At 43.0% G+C, this 22,843-nt stretch overlaps 1 protein-coding gene across 3 annotated transcripts in view; it reads left to right on the forward strand.

Moving 5' to 3' along the window:
• Nucleotides 1-1,226: 1,226 nt before the first annotated feature.
• The window catches only part of NTMT2 (N-terminal Xaa-Pro-Lys N-methyltransferase 2), a 25,356-nt gene continuing 3,739 nt past the window's right edge, over nt 1,227-22,843 (forward strand). For 2 of the 3 annotated variants that reach the window (XR_010987708.1, XM_068141520.1), the window contains exons 1-4: nt 1,227-1,457; nt 8,883-9,058; nt 14,958-15,207; nt 19,831-22,843. The exon at nt 19,831-22,843 is cut by the window's right edge. Coding sequence is in view for 2 of the 3 variants with exons in the window: in XM_068141520.1 (XP_067997621.1) it covers nt 1,304-1,457; nt 8,883-9,058; nt 14,958-15,207; nt 19,831-20,105 (855 nt within the window). In the remaining variant the exon portion in view is untranslated. The remainder of the gene's footprint in view (nt 1,458-8,882; nt 9,059-14,957; nt 15,208-19,830) is intronic. The other variant, XM_068141522.1, reaches the window with a different exon arrangement.

A 22,843-nucleotide genomic window follows, 5' to 3' on the forward strand; every position in this document is an offset into this window, starting at 1 on the left:
GCATCATCTGCAGCTGAATGACTGGTGATTTCCCTTGGTAAAGGATAGGTCTCCTTTGTTCTGCTCTCAGAGGCTTGATCAGGTGTTTGTTGGGAGTGGCAGTAGTGCTCAGGATGCATGGCAGCCCTTTTGTGTTGGAAACACCCAGCTTTCTGATCACATGAGCATGCTTAAGCTGCTGACTGCTGGAACAAACTGCTTGGGACCAGAAACCCTCGTAGGCCCATGGTGTGGAGGTCAGTGCAAAGACCCCATCCCCTCTGCAGCATAGGAAGCTTGAAGGTGTGCTGCAACAAGTGTCTACTCCCAAGGAGCAAACAAGGTTTTGAAGCAGTACCTGTCTCTCCTCATCCCATGAGGTCCTGATAGTCCTCCAGGATGGGTCATACTTATGATATACAGCCCTCTTCAGAAGCTTAGCATTCTCCATTCTTGAAGCACTTCAGCTTCTCACGGTACTTCTCCCTCCAGGAATTTTGACCGCTGTAATGGCCTGAACCTCCAGATTCTATTTTCCAGCCAATCTATTGCCTTCTGTTCTTCTGTGTATTTTGCTAGCTAAATCAAGCTCTTACCCTTCCCTGGCTTTACCATTCCTGTGTTTCCAGACAGCAGTTTCTTCCAGCTGGCCTCAGATGATGACATAGTTTGTACCATTTAAACAGATTCAAGGAACCTCAGCTGATTTTGTGCACAGAGAGCAGCTTGCCCGGCTGTACACAGTAGGAAAGCATGAATTTAAATCTGTTGCTTGCTATAACTAGAGTTTGTTAGGACATCCAGTTTGTGTAGAGGCATGTCCATGTTCTGTCTTCTTGCCTTCCTCTTGGGTGCTCCAGACTGAAATACAAATAGTAAAGGAGAAACAGAGAAACAAAATCACCCTGTGAGATATAAAAGAGGGAGGTGGAAGACCCTGGATAATATCTGAGCTCCTTTGAAGTGAAAGCAGAATAGATTAGAAAAAGTGTAATTGAATTAGAACCACTCATTTTTTTTGAGTAGATATACTTTTACCATGGCTAAGCAATTTCCTGGTTGAGTTTTTTATCACTTTCCAGCACCTGCTCATTTTGGAGGGCGACACTCCAGAGATTACTCTGAGCCAGTGCCAACAGCCAGCATTTCTTACTCCACTCTCGCCCGCCTCCACCCTGTGCTGCTCCAGACACACACCCCAATATAGAATGACAGCACATTGCCACAATTTAAATGACACTGTCTCCAGCTCTTCGGCAGGACAGGGTCCTCCAGGCAGCAACAGCCACAGCAACTGTCCACCCCTGCAAAAAACATCTTCATCATGGCGTATAAAGCAGCACATTTGGCCTTTAAGTCACGCTGGCACAAGACAGATGAAGAACTCTGTCGGCACAGTATGTCCTTCATCTTGCATACGGCCATCCGAAATGACTTCTTCCAGAGTTACCTTTATCTGCTGGAAAAGCTTCCCCTGGGTGAGTAGCTGGTGGGCAGGAGCATCTGTGTGCGTGTGTGACCATGCTCCAGAAAGATAAATCGTGTTAGATAGTAGAATGCAGATGCATTAATGACAGTAAGTCGTAGTTTTGAGAGCCCTGCTAGAGAGACCTCAGTGCTAGCTGAACTGTTCAGTACTTTCCCTCTCTCAGCTCCTAATTCAGTATCATGTTGTTTTACCTAAATACCCCACAGATGGTTAGAGGGAAACAAGGGAAAGAGCACAAGAGTGAAAGGAATTTTGTTTTCTGGATGATAGTTCTTTTTTTGTCACCATTTAAGTAAAACTTGCATTGACCTGTTTGGGACTTGGAAGGACAAATGCAGGACTAGCAGAGCTGCCAGGCCGCACTTCCTATTGCCGGATACCTGTGGTGTTGTCATTCAGTGTGTCCTTAGCCTTGTCATTTGTATAGTTTTGGACAAGTGCTAAAAAGGTAATGATTTAAAAACATTTTTTCAAGGGTCCTTGTAATCCTCATCTGTGCAGCAGGGTGTCTAACCTACTGTTAGCTATCTGGGAGGAAAATGCTTTCAAAATGTTTATAACCATATTTCAGTGAAAGTCTCTGGTGCAGGATACCAAAACATCTTTCTTTTCTCTCTTTTCTTTTCTTTTCTTTTCTTTTCTTTTCTTTTCTTTTCTTTTCTTTTCTTTTCTTTTCTTTTTTCTTTTCTTTTCTTTTCTTTTCTTTTCTTTTCTTTTCTTTTCTTTTCTTTTCTTTTCTTTTCTTTTCTTTTCTTTTCTTTTCTTTTCTTTTCTTTTCTTTTCTTTTCTTTTCCTTTCCTTTTCTTTTCTTTTCTTTTCTTTTCTTTTCTTTTCTTTTCTTTTCTTTTCTTTTCTTTTCTTTTCTTTTCTTTTCTTTTCTTTTCGTTTCTCTTTTCTTTTCTTTTCTTTTCTTTTCTTTTCTTTTCTTTTCTTTTCTTTTCTTTTCTTTTCTTTTCTTTTCTTTTCTTTTCTTTTCTTTTCTTTTCTTTTCTTTTCTTTTCTTTCCTTTTCTTTTCTTTTCTCCGCTTTTCTTTTCTTTGCTTTTCTTTCTTTTCTTTTCTTTTCTTTTCTTTTCTTTTCTTTTCTTTTCTTTTCTTTTCTTTTCTTTTCTTTTCTTTTCTTTTCTTTTCTTTTCTTTTCTTTTCTTTTCTTTTCTTTTCTTTTCTTTTCTTTTCTTTTCTTTTCTCCTCTTCTCTTTTCTTTTCTTTTCTCCTCTTCTCTTTTCTTTTCTTTTCTCCTCTTCTCTTTTCTTTTCTTTTCTCCTCTTCTCTTTTCTCCTCTCCTCTTTTCTCCTCTCTTCTCTTCTCTTCTCTTCTCTTCTCTTCTCTTCTCTTCTCTTCTCTTCTCTTCTCTTCTCTTCTCTTCTCTTCTCTTCTCTTCTCTTCTCTTCTCTTCTCTTCTCTTCTCTTCTCTCCTCCTCTCTTCTCCTCTCTTCTCCTCTCTTCTCCTCTCTTCTCCTCTCTTCTCCTCTCTTCTCCTCTCTTCCCCTCTCTTCTCCTCTCTTCTCCTCTCTTCTCCTCTCTTCTCTTCTCTTTGCAGAAAAGTAATATTCAGTTTTTATGAAAATTTGACCCTGAGTAAGAAATAAAATTCCCCCAGGACAATGCAGCTAAATCATAGATTTGTCATGAGTCTGCATTACGTTATCATGTCACTTTGTGAGCAGAATTATTCAGCTTCCACTCAGTGTCAGAACTGCAGGAATTCAAGGTGGAAAAGATTTGTCTGTGCAGCCTATTCAACTAGTCTTCATAAGGAATTCTTGAGGGCTCCTTCCTAACTGAATGATCCATAGAAGCGAGTGGATTCTTGTACCTGATTGTGTGGAACTTTACAGACCCCAGTAAGAACTCTGCTTAGATGGTAGAATTCATGACTCCTATAAAGAGAAAAAGCTTTTCTGTGTTATCTTAGTATTTTGACCCAGCTTTTCAAATGCAGCAAAACCTGCAGTTATTTAAGATGAAACATGGAAGATAAATACTTCTCTCCCTAGTGGTAGGTAGCTGTGAACGATGGAAAGGAAGGAAAGATGGAAAGGAAGGAAAGTCAGTTATAGGTCGATGGAATCTCAAGAAGTCTATGAAAATGTTATTCTTTCATTTGTTTTGAAAATAAACACAGCACATTAGAAACTGAACAGGATTTCCTACAGTGTTACTGTTAATGTAAGTACTAATAAAATCACAGAATTATTGAGGCTGGAAAAGACCTCTGAGATCATCAAATCTAGCCTATGACCTAACACCATGACATCAGCTAAACCATGCTGACTGGGGATCAGCCCTGCTGATAGTTTTGGTAGACAGCAACTGAATTATCAACCAGCAGTGTGTCGTGGCAGCAAAGGTGGCTGTATTAATAAAAGCATAGCTAGCTGATGGAGGGAAGTGATTATCCCCTTTTGTACAACAGTCATTACACCATCTGCATGAAGTCTTGAATCTCCAGTGCAGGAAATTACATAAAGTGAGTTGGAAGACCTCCAGGGTCCTTGAGGGGACAGTAGCACATGCCCTGTAAAGAGAGTCTAAGGGAATTCAGCCAAAAGAGACAGCTTCAGAGAGACCAAATATCAGCCTGCCAGTACCTACAAGAAGATGATTAAAAAGATGGAGCTGAGCTCTGCACAGTGATGTGAGGCAGGAAGACAAGAGGAAGTGGCCATAAATGGAGACAAAGGAAGTTCAGACTGGGTATAAGGAAAAACTCTTGCCCCGTGAGGGCAGTCAGGCATTGGAACAGGTTGACCAGAGAGGTCATATAATTCTCTGTCACTGGAAGCTTTCAAAGCTTAGCTGAAGAAAGTCCTTATGAACCTCATCTGACCTCATATTTGTCCCTCTTTTGAACAAGTTTGGACTAGGACCCTTCCAACATGGATTATCCTGTGATCCAGGGCTCTCTGGGATAGAGAGGGCAAAATGTGGATCTAAACTACTCTGCAGAATGACATTTTCCAGATCAGTTTTGAGCAGAATTGAGCAGAAATTAACCAAACTTCTCAAACTTCAAGACTAGATGCAGATATCTCTGTGTAAACAGCATTGAACAACTAAAGCAACACTAAGAGAGTGACCTAGCAGGGTAGTCAGTTTGAGCTTAACCCTAAACATGAATAATAACACCAAAATCAAGCCTCACATTGAAATGTGCAGTACTGCCTGGGGTCAGCAAGGTAGAAAACTTGCTTCAAGCTCTGCTAACTCCACACTCTCCCCACTCCATTGCTAGGTTCAGTAGTAGAGCACTTTCAGGCATGTTCACTTAGGAGCTGGGCATATCTGGTATCACAGCCTGTTAAGAGAAGCATGTCACTTTTACAGACCAGGGTAGCATTTATAAATAAAAGACATGAGTAATTTTAGGCCCTGATCCAGCAATGTACTTAGATGTGTGTGAATGCCCTTAAGCCCAGTGGACTTTAATGGAGCTACTCAGATGCTGGAAATTATGCATGTGTTTACGCAGGCTGTGGGACTGAGTCCCAGTGGGGTGAGAACTTAGATGATTGGTCCACAGAGACAAATATCCCCTTGTGTGAGGCATGTGTCTGTAAGTAAAATCTTGTTTGGTGGTGGGCTGATGTTAATCCTCTATAAAACAGAATATAAATGGTTCTCGGACTGCAGTGCAGAGGTGAATTCTACCCTGCACCCAGATAAGTCTTCTTCAACGGATGCACAAAGCAGATGTTGCATTTAAAAGGGAATACTCAGCCAAACTGAAATTAGTTCAATATCTTGCAGAGAGCAGTTGGAGCCACAAAATAATGTTCACAAATAAAAACTTCAAAAAAATTACTTGCAACATTTGCCTCTGCCAGGGAAATTTAGCTGAGTAAGCCCTTCAACCAGGAACTACAGGGCAGTGTGCTGCAGGCTGGGATTGCACCCTGGCTCACGTATTAAGGGGTCAATTTCTCTAGAGATTCACTGGGAAACAAAATTTTGAACTGATCTGTAAGAAAATATTAGAGATAAAGTTTTGAACTTTGCAGGGCAAAAGCAATTTAGGTAGATACTTTCTGTCTAGTCTAGGGGTTGGCATTCAGCTGCAGAACACCACTCTGCATCCAGACTGTGTTTTCAGTGACTGAAAATTACTGAGGTCTCATGACTGGGGAGTGACCTTCAGGGAGCCAGTTCCTGTTCTCAGCCTGCTTTTGCAGGACATTTGTTTTAACCTTCTCCACTTAGGGGACTTGCCAGCAGGTTCTGTTGAGACACCCAGAATGCCATGAAAAAAAATTTCTTGTTATACTACTAGAAACACATTTCTAACCTTAAACCTTAGAAGTTACCTACCCTAACACTGAAAACCTTCTCTATGAAAGACAGCTGCCCCCCTGCCCAGTGTCTGAGAGAGTTGCAGCCTCCATCATCCTATCCTGCCTATGCCCTACTTTACAAAGTTCATTGAAATCAGGCCGTGCATCTGTAACTGACCTCACAAGCATTTCATTTCCTGATGCACAAGATGGTCCCACATGGGTCATAGAAAGGAGATGCCTCTGGCTAGGCATGTCCTGTGGTGAGGGGGAGGCACCGGGGAGCAGGGCTGCAACACCCACTGCCACCAAGGACATGCGTGCCTCCTTGCACTTCCCTACTGGGATAGATTCTTGCAAGCTAGCAAACCTCCTTCTCCCTCTGGTCGTGCTGCTGGAGCCTGCATGCCAGGCACAGCTGTGAGGCAGATCAGAGGTGAGGATGATTGGCTGCGTCTGGAAAATTGGGTTGTGCATTGGGAGAGTTGGCAGTGTTGCAAATTCATGAGAGGGAGAAGTAAGGCTGAGGGAGCAAGAGGTGGAAATATCTCTGTAGATCACACACTGCATGAGTGACACTATGGGTTCGCAGGAGAAGACTTGGGGTACAAGTGACACCCTTTAGCCTGTGCCTTTGCATGTCCTTCAGTAGAAGACTTGCTTAAAAATGTCTTTGCAAAGTTTGATGCATAGAGAAGACCGTTCGGATGCTAAGCCCAGAGCTGTTTTGGGATGCCAGCACATAAGGCAGCACTCTGGGGCCACAGCTGGTCTGGGAGGAGCCACAGTCAGCTGGTGTATGCATGCAAGTCCCAGCAGGCATTCTGCAAGGCTGATACTGGTTCTGAGTGAGAAATCTGAGAGCACACACTACAGATATGATATCCTGAACGGCATATCATCCCCATGTGTTGCCTCAGGTCAGGCTCATATTTTGAGTAGAAGGACTCTGAATATTTGCTGTTTATGCTGCCAGCTGCTTGCAACATCCTCTCCTAGTGTGCTGACAGCCTGCAAATGCCTTTCCCTTCAATCTATCAGAATGGGATAGTTCACTGCCCTTTGATATGTCCATTAAACAAGCCCTAGAAATCATCACTGGACTCTTACATGGAAGATCTTGCAAAGCCAGCATGCAGGGATTCATTTCTGTTCACCAGGCAGGCTGGCATCTTGAAATGGAGGAAAGAAGAGACAGAGAGAAAACAAGATGGTGCCACTCCTGGGGGAAGATGGAGATCATTTACTGGAGGAATCCCAGCCACTGATAGAGCGCTCTTCCCAGGCCCTGTGAAACACCCTGACCAACATGTGCTGGGGATTGGCTGCTGCTCCCTTCGTGTTAATTTCTTCAGCTAAATGGTTTCTTCTGAGTATGTGAATATAATCTGTGGAGTGTGTAAAACTCCCAGGTTTGACCCTTGCTGGGCTCAGTGCTTCTTGTGGTATAAATTTCTCAGGCATAACATAAATGTGTAATGGATTAAAGCTTTAATAGTATCCGTTCGGCAGTTGACTTAAGCAGGTGATGACAAGAGGGGCTGGTAATGCTGCTTTTGTTGGATGAAGGATATGCTGGGCATGCTGCTTATGTGTAACCCAATAGTACTATTCTGTTTTGAGTGGTCCTTGGTGGTAATTATTCCCCATCCTACTTCCTTTATCCCCCCCTAATTTGCCTCCAAAATGTCGTTCTCCTGCTGAGGATGGGCAGGCACACACTTATCATTCCCCGCTGAGCTTGCTTGCCCTCAATAAATACATTCCAGGCTTATATTCAGGGCCTCTGGCCTAGCTCTCATCCTCTGCGTGGAGGGCATAATTCCTGTTCTGCAGCTGGTGTAAGCCAGGCATGGCCTGTTCAGACCCTTCCCAGCAGCAACTCTAGTGCCAGTTTAAAGATGCGGTGACAAAGCACTGCTGCTGCCTGGTCCTTCTCTGTGTGCAGCTGGCAGGGAGCTCTCTGTCACCCGAAAGATGTTTGCTGCTGGATCGTTTCCGTTTACTTGAGCATGCTGGAAATCTGCAACAGAACTGCTCTCAGACTGCTCTCAGGTGATGCTCACAAGGAAGGCATATTCCCAATGTAATTCCCTCCCTCTTTATTGCTTAGCTCTCACAGGCAGTCTGGTAGCTGTGTTTGTGTTAGAATGCCTGTCGTACACACAGGGAAATGTCGGGACGCTTCAATGTGCTTATGAGACAATGAGAGGTGCTGGTTTCCAAACAAACTGATTGCAGCCTGCCTTAGCCCAAATTTGGAACTGCAAAACATTGCTGCTTTTGATAGCCCAATCCACACTGAGTAAGCAAAACCCAGGATGCAGAGAACAGACATCAGTTGTTTTAAGAATAAGGGGAAATAGTCCTTTACCCAGCAAAGCTCACAAGCTTTAATAAAACAACTTCAGGCTTAGAACTACCGGCAAAATAACCAAGCAATGGAATTAAACGTCCAAGCCTCTGGCACACAGGAACTTTCCAGTGTATCACCCACTGATTATATCACTTCTTCATCTGTGACAGATGAAAATTTAGGACTGTCTCATCTATATTGTCTCCCCCTATGCATACTCATTTAGGCCTAGACTACCATCTGCTCTTTGGTTCATCTTACTTGCTGTGCCATAGACTGTACAGTATCACTAAACCAGAGCAAGGTCCTAATTCATCCACTTCCTTCTTGGTGCACATTCTGTACAGTGCAGCTGCCAATGGCTAGAAAGCATAGATGGAAATCTTCAGAGCAGTTAGGTTTGTGATAGTGGAAGTGATGACCCTGCATAGCACTAAATGCCACCCACAGCTTTTCTGAGAGCACATCAAAGCCCTCACTCTAGTTGGCATTGCATGTTCACTTCAAACTTGAAAAGATTTTTCTTTGATGTGAAAACGTAGTATGATGACAAAAACAATGTCTGAGCCTGCAAGGCACTGAATTTACCCAAGGTGGGCTGTATCCCTTCAAAGTCTTGCAGGATTTAATCCAACACTTTTCCTTCCATCTTTGCTTTACAAACAGAAGTTTGGTGATTTGAAGGCTCAGCTCAAGTTTATACATCTCCAGCATTGTGCCTCCAGAGCGATAAACTAAACCAGAAATATCTGTCATTAACAATAAAATAGTGATTTGTCTGCTTGCAGTGAAACTTTACGCATTGACAAGTCAAGTTATCAATGGGGAGATGCAGTTCTACGCCAGGGCCAAACACTTCTACCAGGGGGTGCCAGCCACAGAAGAGGGCATGATGGGAGACTACATTGACCTCTCCAATACAGACATTGAATCCTCCCGGGAGTTTCTCAGGAAGTTTGTTGGGGTGAGTCATTTAATCCCATCTTCTGCAAGAAACAGTGGTGGTGTGTCATAAATGACATGCACTGTGCCCAGTCACACACATTTTGAATGGCACCAGATGTCATATTTGACATGAAGTCACAGGTCTGACTGTCACTGGGTCTAGTAACATACTCTGCCAGGTCATGTATCATCATGAGCACACATTTTGCCTGGCCGCCTCGCATTATTTATCTGGTTTACCTCCTTTTCTTGCACTCCAAAGCTGCAAAAAGTATTGTGCAAGGAGTTCTTACAGCTGTGTTTGGGTGCGAGATTAATTCTCTGTGTAGGACTGGGACTTTTAATGATAAAGTTCTTGCTGGCTTCAGTGGGAGATTTGTCTACACGTGTGAATTCCTGCAGGCCATTTGGGAAAGTAGGGGGACTGAAAGCTGAGTTTCTGTTTAGGAAAAATACTTTTTTCTGTAACATTCCAGTGTCACTGGGGCCCTTTGCATGCAGATTTGTAAAGGTCTGTAAACATCTTCAAAGCTCTGCTTTGACCTGAGATGCAGAGAGATGCCAAGTGGGATTCTGAAAGCGCCTAGAATAGCAACATTACTTTGGCACTTAGTTTTCTGAAATCATGTTGATGCCTAAATGTGTGTTTGGGAATCTGCAGATATTCCAAAGTGTGGCCTGATAGTTTTCTGTCTGCCCTTCCCCTCCTCCCAGGGGAAAAAGCCCACTAAATTAGCTCAACAACAGTCTTAGATGATAAAGAATCCACAAAGCTACCAGAAAATCTATTTCTTCATTCCCATAATGACTAGTTCTATATAATGTTACCATAGATCTGTTATTTTCTACTCGTTTGTAAGCATTTGGGATAGCTATATGACCTTTTTTTTCAGTCTTAATGATCTACTGTGGGGAGGAAAGAAAAGCTCAATATGCTAATTAGATGTTGTGTACAGAAAAGGGCACAGTTTAAATGGATTGGAAGGGGAAATGAGCATGGCTCAACAACAGATACAAATCCTGTACAGCAGTAAAGGGCAACTGATGGCAAAGTTTGCTGTACTTGATAGAGGGAAGATTTTGGGGCAGTAAAACACAAGTGAACAGATACGGGTTTGTTATGAGCAGTCATTTGGGTTAATGCAAAAAGGCTTCACAGCATTTCAAAACCTTGCTGTATTTGGCTTCCTACAAACACAAAATACCAAGATGCAGAGGAAGTTAAGCAGCAGCTGAACCCAGTGGTACAGTGACATTTTCAGTAAAAAAGTCCTGACAAGCTCAAGTGTGACCTGAGTCTTGTTTAAAGGACATTTGTGGAATGCAAGTGGTACACAAGGGTGTACTCAGGGAAAGATTTTACACTTCCTAGACATCATATAGATTCAGTTTCCTGAACAGCAGATTTATATCACACAGTTACATTTTCTCATCTCCAAGACTCCAGGAGGAAAGTACAGTCAGTGGCAGGATTTCACATGCCAAAGAGAAATCATACCCAATGCATCAGGTGTGATGACAGATACAAAATACTCCAGAGCAGAGTTCCTGCACCTATTAATAGCTGGGGATAGAAAAGATACTCTGAATGGCCAAGATCAAATGAGAGAAAAAAGGCACAGAAAGGAATCTGCATGTTTGCTAATTCTGAGTTTGCTATGGCCTGTCCTCTCTTGAGATGCAGTCAATTGGTTATAGTACTTCTGGTTTATTTTTCTTTCTTACTACTGCAATTTGAATCCTACTCAACCAGATACAGATATTTACTGGCTTTCTTATAGTAGTGATTTTCTTGTGCAGCTAATCTGAGTTATGTCTTCCCCCATTTATGGCTCTACAAGTAATTTCCTGTCCAATAGGATGATCAAGATAAAAGAAGGCAAATTATTTCACCCTAATAGAAACTAAGCTTTCTCTTTAAAGAGAAGCTTAGCAAAATCTGAAAGTGGGAAATTTAGTTTCAGATCAGCTGAAACTTAATGTTTGAAAATTGTTTTACCCTCTTCAAAATTTCTCCCTTTATTTTCAAGGGTTCAAATCAAATCCAAAATGAAAGATGCTGTTTAGAAATGAAAAGTTGACAAGCTCCACCCCCCACCCCCCCCCCCCACCTTGAAAGCTGTGGAAAAGGAGTATCTTGGCATTTTCAACATCCTTTCCCATGTTTTTTGGGTATAACTGCTTTCTAGATTTTAAATATCAATTTTGTAGAGAGTTTTATGCTTCCAAAACTTTATTTTCTGGCAAAACTAAAGCTCCTTAACAAACAGTTGCCCAGTTTCACTCAAGTTACCCCTCTGGAGTTACTTTGGCTGGTGTGGAAATGCCACACAGTGACATTTCCCTTACATGACTGATGTTGCATACCTTCATGTATGGCATTTCTTAGCATGATTCTTAGCACCACTGTAAACTGAGCTACAGATTTCTTTACCATTAGAGAATTTATCTTGCCTGGGCACATGGAAGGAATTAGAGAAAGGACTAAGGACTTCACTTATATTTTAGCCTGTCTCCTTCCCAGGCGAGTCAAACTGAGTTAAAAGTGCCACTGTGCTCAAGTTAAGAGGTTTTATGTGTGTGTGGGCAGAACTCAAACCAAGAGCAACATTACCTGAGCCAACAGAGCTGTACAGACAAGCTAGAGGCTGTCTTAGGTACAGTCATATTTGAAGGGTTATCAGCAGAGCTATAGCACTGCATATTTATGGCAATGTGTTAATGCCAGTTAAAGACTTTATGTCCACAGACATTTTTTCAAGTGCCTAATCCAGAGGTAAGATGTGAAAAAGAAAAGAAAGGAAACAAATAAACCATTAATTCAGGAGCAGTTGTGAGCTGTAGGTGTATGAAATAATACAGACAGAGATTATAGTAAGTTTATAGTTCCATTTTTGCCCTAAATGCTTTCTCCCTTTCTCGCCTTCACCTCACCTGCCTGATGGGTTACTTGCTGAATGAAAACCTTTTCAAAAGGGATTTTTCTCCTGCTTGATCAGAGGGGTGGAGGAGATATTGTTGAAAACTTGATTATTTTATTTTTAAATTTAGAAAGAAAATCACTGTGTTTTTAATCTATTTCTTGAACTCTGATGTCTTTTTTATCCTACATATCAACACTGCCTTCCTGCCCTTCCAAGACCTGAAGTAGTATCAGGAACATATTCCACAGCTCTTTTATCCCTGAGGAAATTTGTTAGTGCCCTCTTTAGCTTTAAGGAATTTTTGGGTGTGTATCTGTCCTGAAAGAGAGTGATTCTGAGAAATGGGAAGCAACTAGTCAGAGGAGCAGTCAATCTTAAATTTCAAAGCCTGTTCTGGCTTAAAATTTCACTTATACTATTTTTTTTAAATAAGGAGCCTGATTTTCAACTCAGTTAGGCTTTTGGGAAAATGATTGCCTTCCAAAGAAAATGTTAATACTCTGTCAAAGCTCAGAGCACTTCCAAACTGAAAATATATTAGCTGAACATGGAATTATGTCAACATTTTCGTTACAAATGGAGCCGTGGTGCTTCACAGGGCTTCTCAACTGACTGCCTGGTGCTCTGGTGCTCTTGCTCCTGTTCAGTGAAGTGTAGGATCAAGCTTCCTCTCCCATGATTGTTTCCTTTCCTTCTTCTTGATGGCAAATGGAGATGTGTCATCAGAGGTTCTTACCATGACACATCATGGGAGATGAATTCCTTATTTGGAGTGAGGTACTGTGACTACAGGTTCTCTGCAACACAACTGTCAAAGAAGCTGCATGACTTTTTGTTGAATTCTGTTAGTTGTTTCAGTAAATCATCCTGGGTTTGCTCACTAGCTCCCTCAAATATTTTTAATCCCATCAGTGTAGACCTCTATCTATCTGCCAGCAAACAGTATGGAAATCCACCTTGTAAAGATCCAAGACACAGTTCCTTCTGCTTTCTCAAACTCCTTGTTATGCCTTAGTCTGGTCCTCAGTAAAAGCCACATGCTCCTAAGTGCAGCCCGTGAATGAAGAATGGCTCACATTTTCTGGCTAACTACAAGCAGGTAGTCTCCAGAGTCCCATAGGGTTGGAGGCTTGTGGACTCTTGCACACGTTGGGAAATTAATCTTCCTAGGTATACAAATTGGGACCAGCAGCCCTGGAGACTGGTGAGAGCCTTTGAGGTCCTTGTGCTCTTTCTATAGTTACTCCGTGTAACCAGATGCTCCGCCGGGCTATTCATAGTCGTGTCATTGACGGTGCTGTCCTTTGACCTTAATAATCTACTGAATTACTCACTGAAGCAAGGCCAAAAAAGTGATGAGTTACGTGATTTATATTTGGCCATGACAGAGGGAGTCTCCCAATATGCAGGAAGAGCCTTGCTCTTCCTGGTTTTATTTCTTTTAAGAGCTGCATCAGCAACTTTGGCCCATAGCATCCACTTCACTACTCACTTCCAGGGGACAGGGAAAAGGTGTTTCCATTTGCTTTTAATATAGTTCTTTAATAAATACCTTTGGCCACAGGAACTCCAATCCCACAGTTAGTGCATGTACAGACTTAAAATTTCTGGTTTGCAGAACAGCATCAGCCTTAAGAACCTTTTTATAGCTAGAATGGAAGCTTCAGGGGTGAAAAAAAAGCTTTCATTATAAAGCTCCCTTTTCAGTGACTCATTACTTTCTCATAGACATAGCCTTTGTACCACATTTGTTCATGTCTGATCTCTGTCCAGAGATGAAATTTATGAAGAAAAAAGGGAAGTTAAGCAGAATCTACTTAACCATCTTTCCTGTCTCTATGCCTAAACCCAAAATTCTGTATATGCTTAAGCCCAAACTTTTGCAGTTGTCATAAGTTACCTACAACTGCAAGATCTGCCTTCAAATATGGATATTGTGTATCTGCAGAGATGTCTGTGCACACCTTGGGAGTTCTGTGCTGCAGAATTTGCTTCTGGCATGTGGTATTTGTTATATGCCTGTTTTACAAAGCTCAGAATGAGGCTTATCTAGCAACATAGTTGGCTGTGAGACATGAGTATTCGACAGATGAAGTTGCAAGGGCTTCACAAAGACCAGTGGATCTTCTGAGAAAGCTAGGATCTTATGAAGGATTGTCCCTTTTTATACCAAGAAAAAAACATATTGTACAACAATAAATGCAGGTCTGCAATGAGGAAGTCCCATCACCAACAGCCTAGGAACAGAGAGCTCAGCTCACACAGAAGTACCCAAAGCTATACTGATACTGTCCCAGGTTCGTAACAGTTCATAGAGTCATAGAATAGTCTGGGTTGGAAGGGTCCTCCAAAGGTCACCCAGTCCAACCCCCTCTGCAGTCAGCAGGGGCATCCTGAACTAGATCAGGTTGCCCAAAGCCCTGTCAAGCTTCACTTTGAATATGTCCAGGGATGGGGCCTCGACCATCTCCCTGGGCAACCTGTTTCAGTGTCCCATTGTTCCACTACTCTCACAGTAAAGAACTTGTTCCTGACATCCAATCTAAATCTACTCTTCTCTAGTTTGAAGCCATTGCCCCTTGTACTATCACTGCAGGCCTTTGTAAACAGTCTCTCTCCATCCTTCTTGTAGGCCCCCTTCAGGTACTGGAAAGCTGCTATTAGGCCTCCCCAGAGTCTTCTCTCTAGGCTGAACAACCCCAGATCCCTCAGTCTGTCTTTGTAGCAGAGGTGATCCTGATCATTTTCATGGCCTTCCCCTGGACCTGCTCCATCAGGTCTATGTCCTTCCTGTAATGAGGGCTTCAGAGCTGGGCAGAGTACTCCAGCTGAGGTCTCACCAGAGCAGAGTAAATTGGCAGAATCACCTGCCGTGCACAAATAAGGAGACAAGACACTAGGCTTGATGGACTAAAGGCCATAGAGGTAAGACAGTTGCTATGATCTCTCAGGTGGTATTGTTCAGCTTTCAAATGATTTTCTTGTGTCCCACAGGGAGTGGGGAAAGCTGGCACCAGCCGTGCCCTGGACTGCGGCTCTGGGATAGGTCGTATCAGCAAGCATGTCCTGTTACCAGTTTTCAAGAGCGTGGAACTGGTGGATATGATGGAGAATTTCCTGGCTGAGGTCCCAAACTACCTGCAGGGCAAGGAGGACAGAGTAGAGATGTATTATTGTAAAAGCCTCCAGGAATTCACTCCAGCCCCACAAAGATACGATGTCATCTGGATTCAGTGGGTTTCAGGTTAGTTCAGCATGATTCATCCCTCTGAACATCTCAGAGAATTATACAGCTTGTGCTAAAATTTATGTTAAAAGAATGACACAGCTGTAAAAGAAGATTCTCAGCTCTTTGGGACTGCTTTCTAAAATGTCACAAGAGGCTTCTGGGATTTCTCCCAAGCCACATCCACAGTGGGTACAAATCAAGTTGTTTTTTTTCAGGCCATGTACTAGGGGGAGGTTCATGTTCTTTGAGAGTGTCCTGCATGCTAAAGTACAGCTCAGAAGTAGGCTTTGTGTATGGGGCTTCTTGAGCAGCAGTCCTCCTTCTTAGTTGCCAGTGCTGTGGTCAGATACAAGGGGTTGGCCTCACCTGTGAGCAGGGATTTCTGAATCTGATGATTATCCAGACTTGGGGGTGTTTCAGGAAACAACTGGGGAGGGGCGGGGGGAAGCCATAGCGAAATTACCACTACCTATAAACCAAATCATGTCTTATACATGCTCTGATGGTCATCAAACTGGTTGATTTAGTTTCATCCCACAGTACTACCTGAAGGTGGGTTGTAGACAGGCAGAGGTTGGTCTCTTCTCCCAGGCAGCCTGCACCAGAACAAGAGGACACAGTCTCAGGCTGCGCCAGGGGAGGTTCAGGCTGGAGGTCAGGAGGAAGTTTTACACAGAGAGAGTGATTGCCCATTGGAATGGGCTGCCTGGGGAGGTGGTGGAATCGCCATCACTGGAGGTGTTCAGGAGGAGACTTGACAGGGTGCTTGGTTGCATGGGTTAGTTGATTAGGTGGTGTTGGATGATAGGTTGGACGCGATGATCTTGAAGGTCTCTTCCAACCTGGTTTATTCTATTCTATTCTATTCTATTCTATTCTATTCTATTCTATTCTATTCTATTCTATTCTATTCTATTCTACCCCTTCATGTAAGAAATACTGCTGCTTCTGCAGCCTCCCCAGTGAATGCCCTGCAGCGTTAAGAGCAGCAGACTGTCAGTCAGATAAATGTGGGCTGTGTTCTTCACAAAAAAAAACCCCAACAAAACAGAGTATTTTTTTTCCCCCTGGAAAACATACTGTGGTGCCTAACTGCCAGAAAAATAAGGTTTTCTCCTAATCTTTGAATCCAAGTGTCCATGGTGTAGAAGTTATTACTCAAAAGCAAACAAGAAGGTCCAAACAAATACTTCTCTCCAAAACCCTGGAGAGTTTCTTGTGAGGTAAATGGGAAATGAAGGCAGAGATATTCATAGAATCATAGAATCAATAAGGTTGGAAGAGACCTCAAAGATCATCAAGTCCAACCTGTCACTCAAGACCTCGTGACTCCTAAACCATGGCACCAAGTGCCACATCCAATCCCCTCTTGAGCACCTCCAGGGATGGTGACTCCACCACCTCCCTGGGCAGACCATTCCAATGGCTGACAACTCTCTCAGTGAAGAACTTTCTCCTCACCCCCAGCCTAAACTTCCCCTGGTGCAGCTTGAGACTATGTCCTCTTGTTCTGGTGCTGATTGCCTGGGAGAAGAGACCAACCCCCTCCTGGCTATGGTTTTATTCAGGAACATTTACTTGTCCTCTACACATAGTCTTAAAAAAAGTAATGAAACTAAGCTTCTTAGAACACATCTTTCTAGCTGTGCCAGCAAATTGCTTCAGAAGAGTGTGATTTTCTTCTGTATTTTTGCTTTTGTTGAATTACTGCTCACTGCAGTACCATCTTCTGAGCAAATCCAGTTCAACATGAGACTGAATGAGCTAAGACTGCTCAGGAGCCTTGCTGATCAGCTCTTTGGCTGCACAAAGAGAACCTGTGCCTTTTCTTTAGCGCAGACACAGATCTGAATCTCCTTCCTTTCTATGAAATATGTAGTGATCTTAAACGTTGAATGAAATTCTACCCCTCTCTTGAATTTGGCTGAAACATGCCAACAAACTCAGTGCTTTTTGGTGGAGAAAGGGCAGGACTGTCTGGTAGGGAGCAACACCTTGATAGAGCTCATTTTCTTAAGAAACTGGGCTAAAAGCTATCACATACACACAGCATAACCAAAGTTGGAAGAGACGTCGAGGATCATCGAGTCCAACCTATCAACACAGACCCCATGACTAGACCATGGCACCAAGTGCCATGTCCAATCTCCTCTTGAACACCTCCAGGGATGGTGACTCCACCACCACCCTGGGCAGCCCATTCCAATGATGAACAACTCGCTCGGTGAAGAACTTTCTCCTCACCTTGAGCCTAAACCTCCCCTGGCGCAGCTTGAGACTGTGTCCCCTTGTTCTGGTGCTGATTGCCTGGGAGAAGAGACCAACCCCTTCCTGGCTACAACCACCTTTCAGGTAGTTGTAGAGGGCAATGAGGTCTCCCCTGAGCCTCCTCTTCTCCAGGCTAAACAATCCCAGCTCCCTCAGCCTCTCCTCATAGGGCTTGTGCTCAAGGCCTCTCCCCAACCTTGTTGCCCTTCTCTGGACACATTCAAGTGTTTCGATGTCCTTCTTAAACGGAGGGGCCCAGAACTGGACACAGCTAGAGAGTTAAGAGCCCCTTCATTTCCAAATTAAGTGTTCAAAAGCTCCAATGCATCCTGCTGATGCAATCTTGATTTGTAAGCATAAGTCTCTAAGCCCAGGCTGTTATTTTATGAAAAAATAATAATGTAAGTTTACATTTCATATAGAAATTTCCGTTTTCCTCCAGCTTGAAAGGTATTCAGATGTAGGCTTTGGGACTTTCTTCTTGGTTTTTGGTTTGGTTGGGGTCTTTTTGTTGGTTTGTTGGGGTGTGGTTTTTTTTTGGTGGGGGGGGGTTAAAGAGACCTGGCATGCTATGTCAAAATGTGGTTTTGAAATGACAGCTTCCATTAATCACAGTCTAAATCTTCCATCAGGGAAACTAAATATTTTGACTAGAAAATACAAACAATTTTTTTTTCCCCAAGTTCTTCATTCAGTTTCTGCCCACCTGTCCTTGCTAATTCACTTGAGATGTTTAACATAGGGAAGTTTTCGTTTCTACTGATCTGAACATTACAGAGGCATTGATCATTGAGAGGGAAGGATAAAACCCACAACCTCAATAACATATTGGGAAAAAAAATACTTCTTTTTTTCAGAAGTCACAATAGTATGGGATAAAAGGAAGAGTTTATTTAGCCTTTTGGAAGGTATCACAGTATCACCGTATCACTAAGGTTGGAAGAGACCTCGAGGATCATCGAGTCCAACCTGTCACCACAGGCCTCATGACTAGACCATGGCACCAAGTGCAACATCCAATCCCCTCTTGAACACCTCCAGGGACGATGACTCCACCACCTCCCTGGGCAGCCCATTCACAATGACCAATGACTCTCTCTGTGAAGAACTTTCTCTTCACCTCAAGCCTAAACTTCCCCTGGCACAGCTTGACACTGTGTCCTCTTGTTCTGGTGCTGGTTGCCTGGGAGAAGAGACCAACCCCTTCCTGGCCACAATCACCTTTCAGGTAGTTGTAGAGGGCAATCAGGTCACCCCTGAGCCTCCTCTTCTCCAGGCTAAACAATCCCAGCTCCCTCAGCCTCTCCTCACAGGGCTGTGCTCAAGGCCTCTCCCCAGCCTTGTTGCCCTTCTCTGGACACGTTCAAGTGTCTCAATGTCCTTCTTAAACTGAGGGGCCCAGAACTGGACACAGGACTCAAGGTGCGGCCTAACCACTGCAGAGTACAGGGGCACAATGACTTCCCTGCTCCTGCTGGCCACACTGTTCCTGATCCAGGCCAGGACACCATTTGCCTTCTTGGCCACCTGGGCACACTGCTGACTCATGTTTAGGCAGCTGTTGATCAGCACCCCCAGGTCTCTCTCTGTTTTGGAGCTCTCCAGCCACTCTGACCCCAGCCTGTAGCTCTGCATGGGGTTGCCGTGGCCAAAGTGCAGCACCTGGCACTTGGACTTGTTGAATGCCATCCCGTTGGACTCCGCCCATCTGTCCAGTTGGTCGAGGTCCCTCTGCAGTCCTCACTGGGTCTTTGGTCCAGAACTTCCTTGATGGGTACATAATGTTATACAAAGTTACAAAGATTGTAGCATTGAAAGACAGAAGGGAGAGTTAAGGTTATCTGGTTTGACCTACTCTATATCACAAGATGTTCTATTCATTCCTTTACCCTTGCTCTGAGGCAGTAGTTTATGTTCAATTAAAATATATCTTGAGAAATTCAACCATGGTTGATTTGAGGACTTCAGGAGGTGGTAAACTGCACTTCTGCTGGTAGTTCCCAATGGGTAATTGCTTACACTGTTAAACAGTTGTCACTTATTTCCAATATGAATTTGTTTGGCTCCAGCTTCCTACCACTGATTCTTATTATGACTTTAACCACCAGATTAAAGAACCCTTCAGCACCCAGTATTTTCTCCCCTATTCCCATTGACTTCTGTCCACATCTGTTGCTGCTACTAATATGGATGCTAAACACTGATTTGAGTTTGCAACTGTTGGTCTTGTTGATTTACCCAAGATTTCATAATTAAATGTCTTCTCCTGCAATAAACAGAGTATAGAGACTTGGATCAAGGCACCATTCTGCTGTGTGCAGGAGGAGTTTGTTTGAATGCTTAATAGTGATCTATTTTCCATCTTTGTAGGATATCTGACAGATAAAGATCTCCTGGAATTTCTCATCCGATGCCAGAATGGCTTGAAGGATAATGGGGTCATCATTCTCAAGGACAATGTAGCCAGGGAGGGTTGTGTCCTGGATTGTCTGGATAGCAGTGTGATCCGAGACCTGGATATCCTCCACAGCCTCATTGAAATGAGTGGACTCACTATCCTACAAGAAGAGAGGCAGGAAGGATTCCCTGAGCAGTGTGTCCCAGTCTGGATGCTGGCCATGCAGAAAGGCCCTGGCCATTCCTGATTGTGTAGTGAGACTGCAAGGACTGGACTGTGGATGAACTGCAGGAATGGCAAGAAGAGCATCTATCAGAGTCCTCCAACCCACGACACACTGCTACTACTACTACAGCTCTAGGGCAGCAAATCCTAAAAGATCAGGAGAGAATCACAATGGAGCCAGCTTCTCCAGGGAAAAGTCTTCTCTGCATCCTACCTGCTTCGTTGTTCTCTCCATTTTTGAAAGCATTTCTAACAGCTCCTAGCCAGATCTCTTTCATTAAGGAGTCAATACTGGATAAAAGCCAAATAATAGAAAATAATTAGCTCTGAAGTTTCTGTAGTGGCTAATACATTTTGGAGTGTTCTGTATGAGATGTTAACAAGTAAGCCTGTTTTCACTATGGCACTTAACCTCTTTGGAATTTAAGAAGGATCTGTCAGATCACTGAAGCAGGAAATTCAGATAACTTCTGGAAAACCTAACCCAAATTCTACTGTCATCACTATCTGTACTTTAAAATGGTTAAACCAAAAGTGTTAAGGGAAGTTTTATCCATTTGTTGGCATCAGCTACACAGTTTATTTGGGTTGGTTTGTTTGTTTCATTTCTGTCCATGTGGACAATAAGACAACCTGGTCCATCTTGCATTTCTGGGAACTACTTTATCTTCCTGTGTTTCTGCCATAGAACAATAGTGGTCCACAAGGACTTTTGCACTCCAGGGAAAAACTTAACTGACAAATACATGCATGTTTCCATTGAAATTTTGGAAAAAAGCTTGCCCCACAAATTACACTCTGGAAGAGATTTTTTTTACAAAATGTTCACAGTGGAAACCACTTGAAAGCTTCTCTTTATTATTCATCCCACTGTAAATTTCTTTCTTTCCCACATTCAGAACAAGTCTGGCACCATATGCAGAGCTAATGGGATTTCATGGGGTGTTAATAGTAAGACTGTAAGAAGAACTAATACAGTATTGTATTAATTAAGAACCCTACTAAACTGCAAAGGGTGTTAGTGCAACCCAAAAAGCATCCATGATTTATATTCCAACAGCAGCTGGATCAGCCTGGATTTGAAAATACTAATGCTTGTACCATCTCCTTAAGGCTCACCAAAACTACACATTAAGCTTCTTGTCCTCTTCATAGAGGCACAGAGTGTGCTGTAGGAGTACAGGCGTTTCTTTTGCTTAAAACAAAACAAAGCAAAACAAAACAAAACAAAACAAAACAAAACAAAAGGCAGATTTTGAAGTTTTGCTTCATTCTGCCTGAGGATGAGAAGGGAGAATTTTGAAAATCTTTATAAAGGAAACCCACACAACCAGGGTGATTAAAATTTTTCATCCTGTCAAAATCAAATGTTTCTTTTGAGTTGGACCTCTGAAATAAATTGCACTAGAAATGTTATTAGATGCAGTAAAAAGCAAATTAAATATGGCTTGTTTGCAATTTTACATAGAATCATATAATCAAGAAGGTTGGAAAAGACCTCAAAGATCAAGTCCAACCTGTCACCCAAGACCTCATGGCTACTAAACCATGGCTTCAAGTGCCACATCCAATCCCTTTTTGAACCCCTCCAGGGATGGCGACTCCACCACCTCCCTGGGCAGCCCATTCCAATGGCTGACAACTCTCTCTGTGAAGAACTATCTCCTCACCTTGAGCCTAAACTTCCCCTGGTGCAGCTTGAGACTATGTCCTCTTGTTCTGGTGCTGGTTGCCTGGGAGAAGAGACCAACCCCTTCCTGGCTACAATTTCCCTTCAGGTAGTTGTAGACAGCAATAAGGTCTGCCCTGAGCCTCCTCTTCTCCAGGCTAAACAATCCCAGCTCCCTCAGCCTCTCCTCGTAGGGCTTGTGCTCGAGGCCTCTCACCACCCTCATTGCCCTTCTCTGGACACATTCAAGTGTCTCAATGTGCTTAAATTGAAGGCCCCAGTGGTAAGGTTAGAATGGGCACTTCTGGCTCCATCAGAATCTTTATTGTGTTTCATTCCCATGCAATGCAGTTCTGGGCAGATTTATCAGACTTTTTACAGAGTTGCATTATGACAAAACCTACCTTCTGATGGAATATGGGCTCTATAAAACATCCTCCACATGACTGTAGGCACAATTGTCTGTGTCAGATACTGTCATCTGCGTTAGATTAACTCACACAGAAGCCTGAAGATAACAAGATTGGGACACCTCTCAGCTGGATTTTAGCACACTTTGCCATCCTTTGATAACAAGTCTCCAGTTTTGGTTTTCATTGCATAACTCATCTTCTCTAGCAGTATCATTGCATATGTTGAGAATTTCCAGTTTATGGTAGAGGGCTTCCTTCCATCAAATCTTACCAAGTCCTCTTAATGTGCTGTTGTTAACTGTAGCATTAAGAAAAACAACCCTGGTGCATTGGTGAATATTCTGGCTTGTCATACAGCCTAGGAACCTATAGTTCTCATGGCACAGATGCTTCTGGAGTGTTTGGCTAATTCTTCCATTCTAATCAACAGGTGATGGACATGAATTTATTATATCACATTGTTAGAATCCCTAGGTGAGTTCTTCAAATTTCCTTTAAGCCACCGCAATGCTTTCATTCTGCAGAGCCTGCTAAAAGCTGCCATGGTCTTTGGATGCATATAGAATAATAGAATTGTTAGGGTTGGAAGAGACCCCAAGGATCATCTAGTTCCAATCCCCTCTGCAATGGGCAGGGACCCTTGAGTATGTGCAGGTCTCTAAAGGAAAGCCATTCATT

The sequence above is a fragment of the Melanerpes formicivorus genome, unplaced genomic scaffold (assembly GCF_026170545.1).
Source record: "Melanerpes formicivorus ecotype bairdi unplaced genomic scaffold, bMelFor1.0.p_v2 SCAF_7, whole genome shotgun sequence".
NCBI classification, from domain to species: domain Eukaryota; kingdom Metazoa; phylum Chordata; class Aves; order Piciformes; family Picidae; genus Melanerpes; species Melanerpes formicivorus.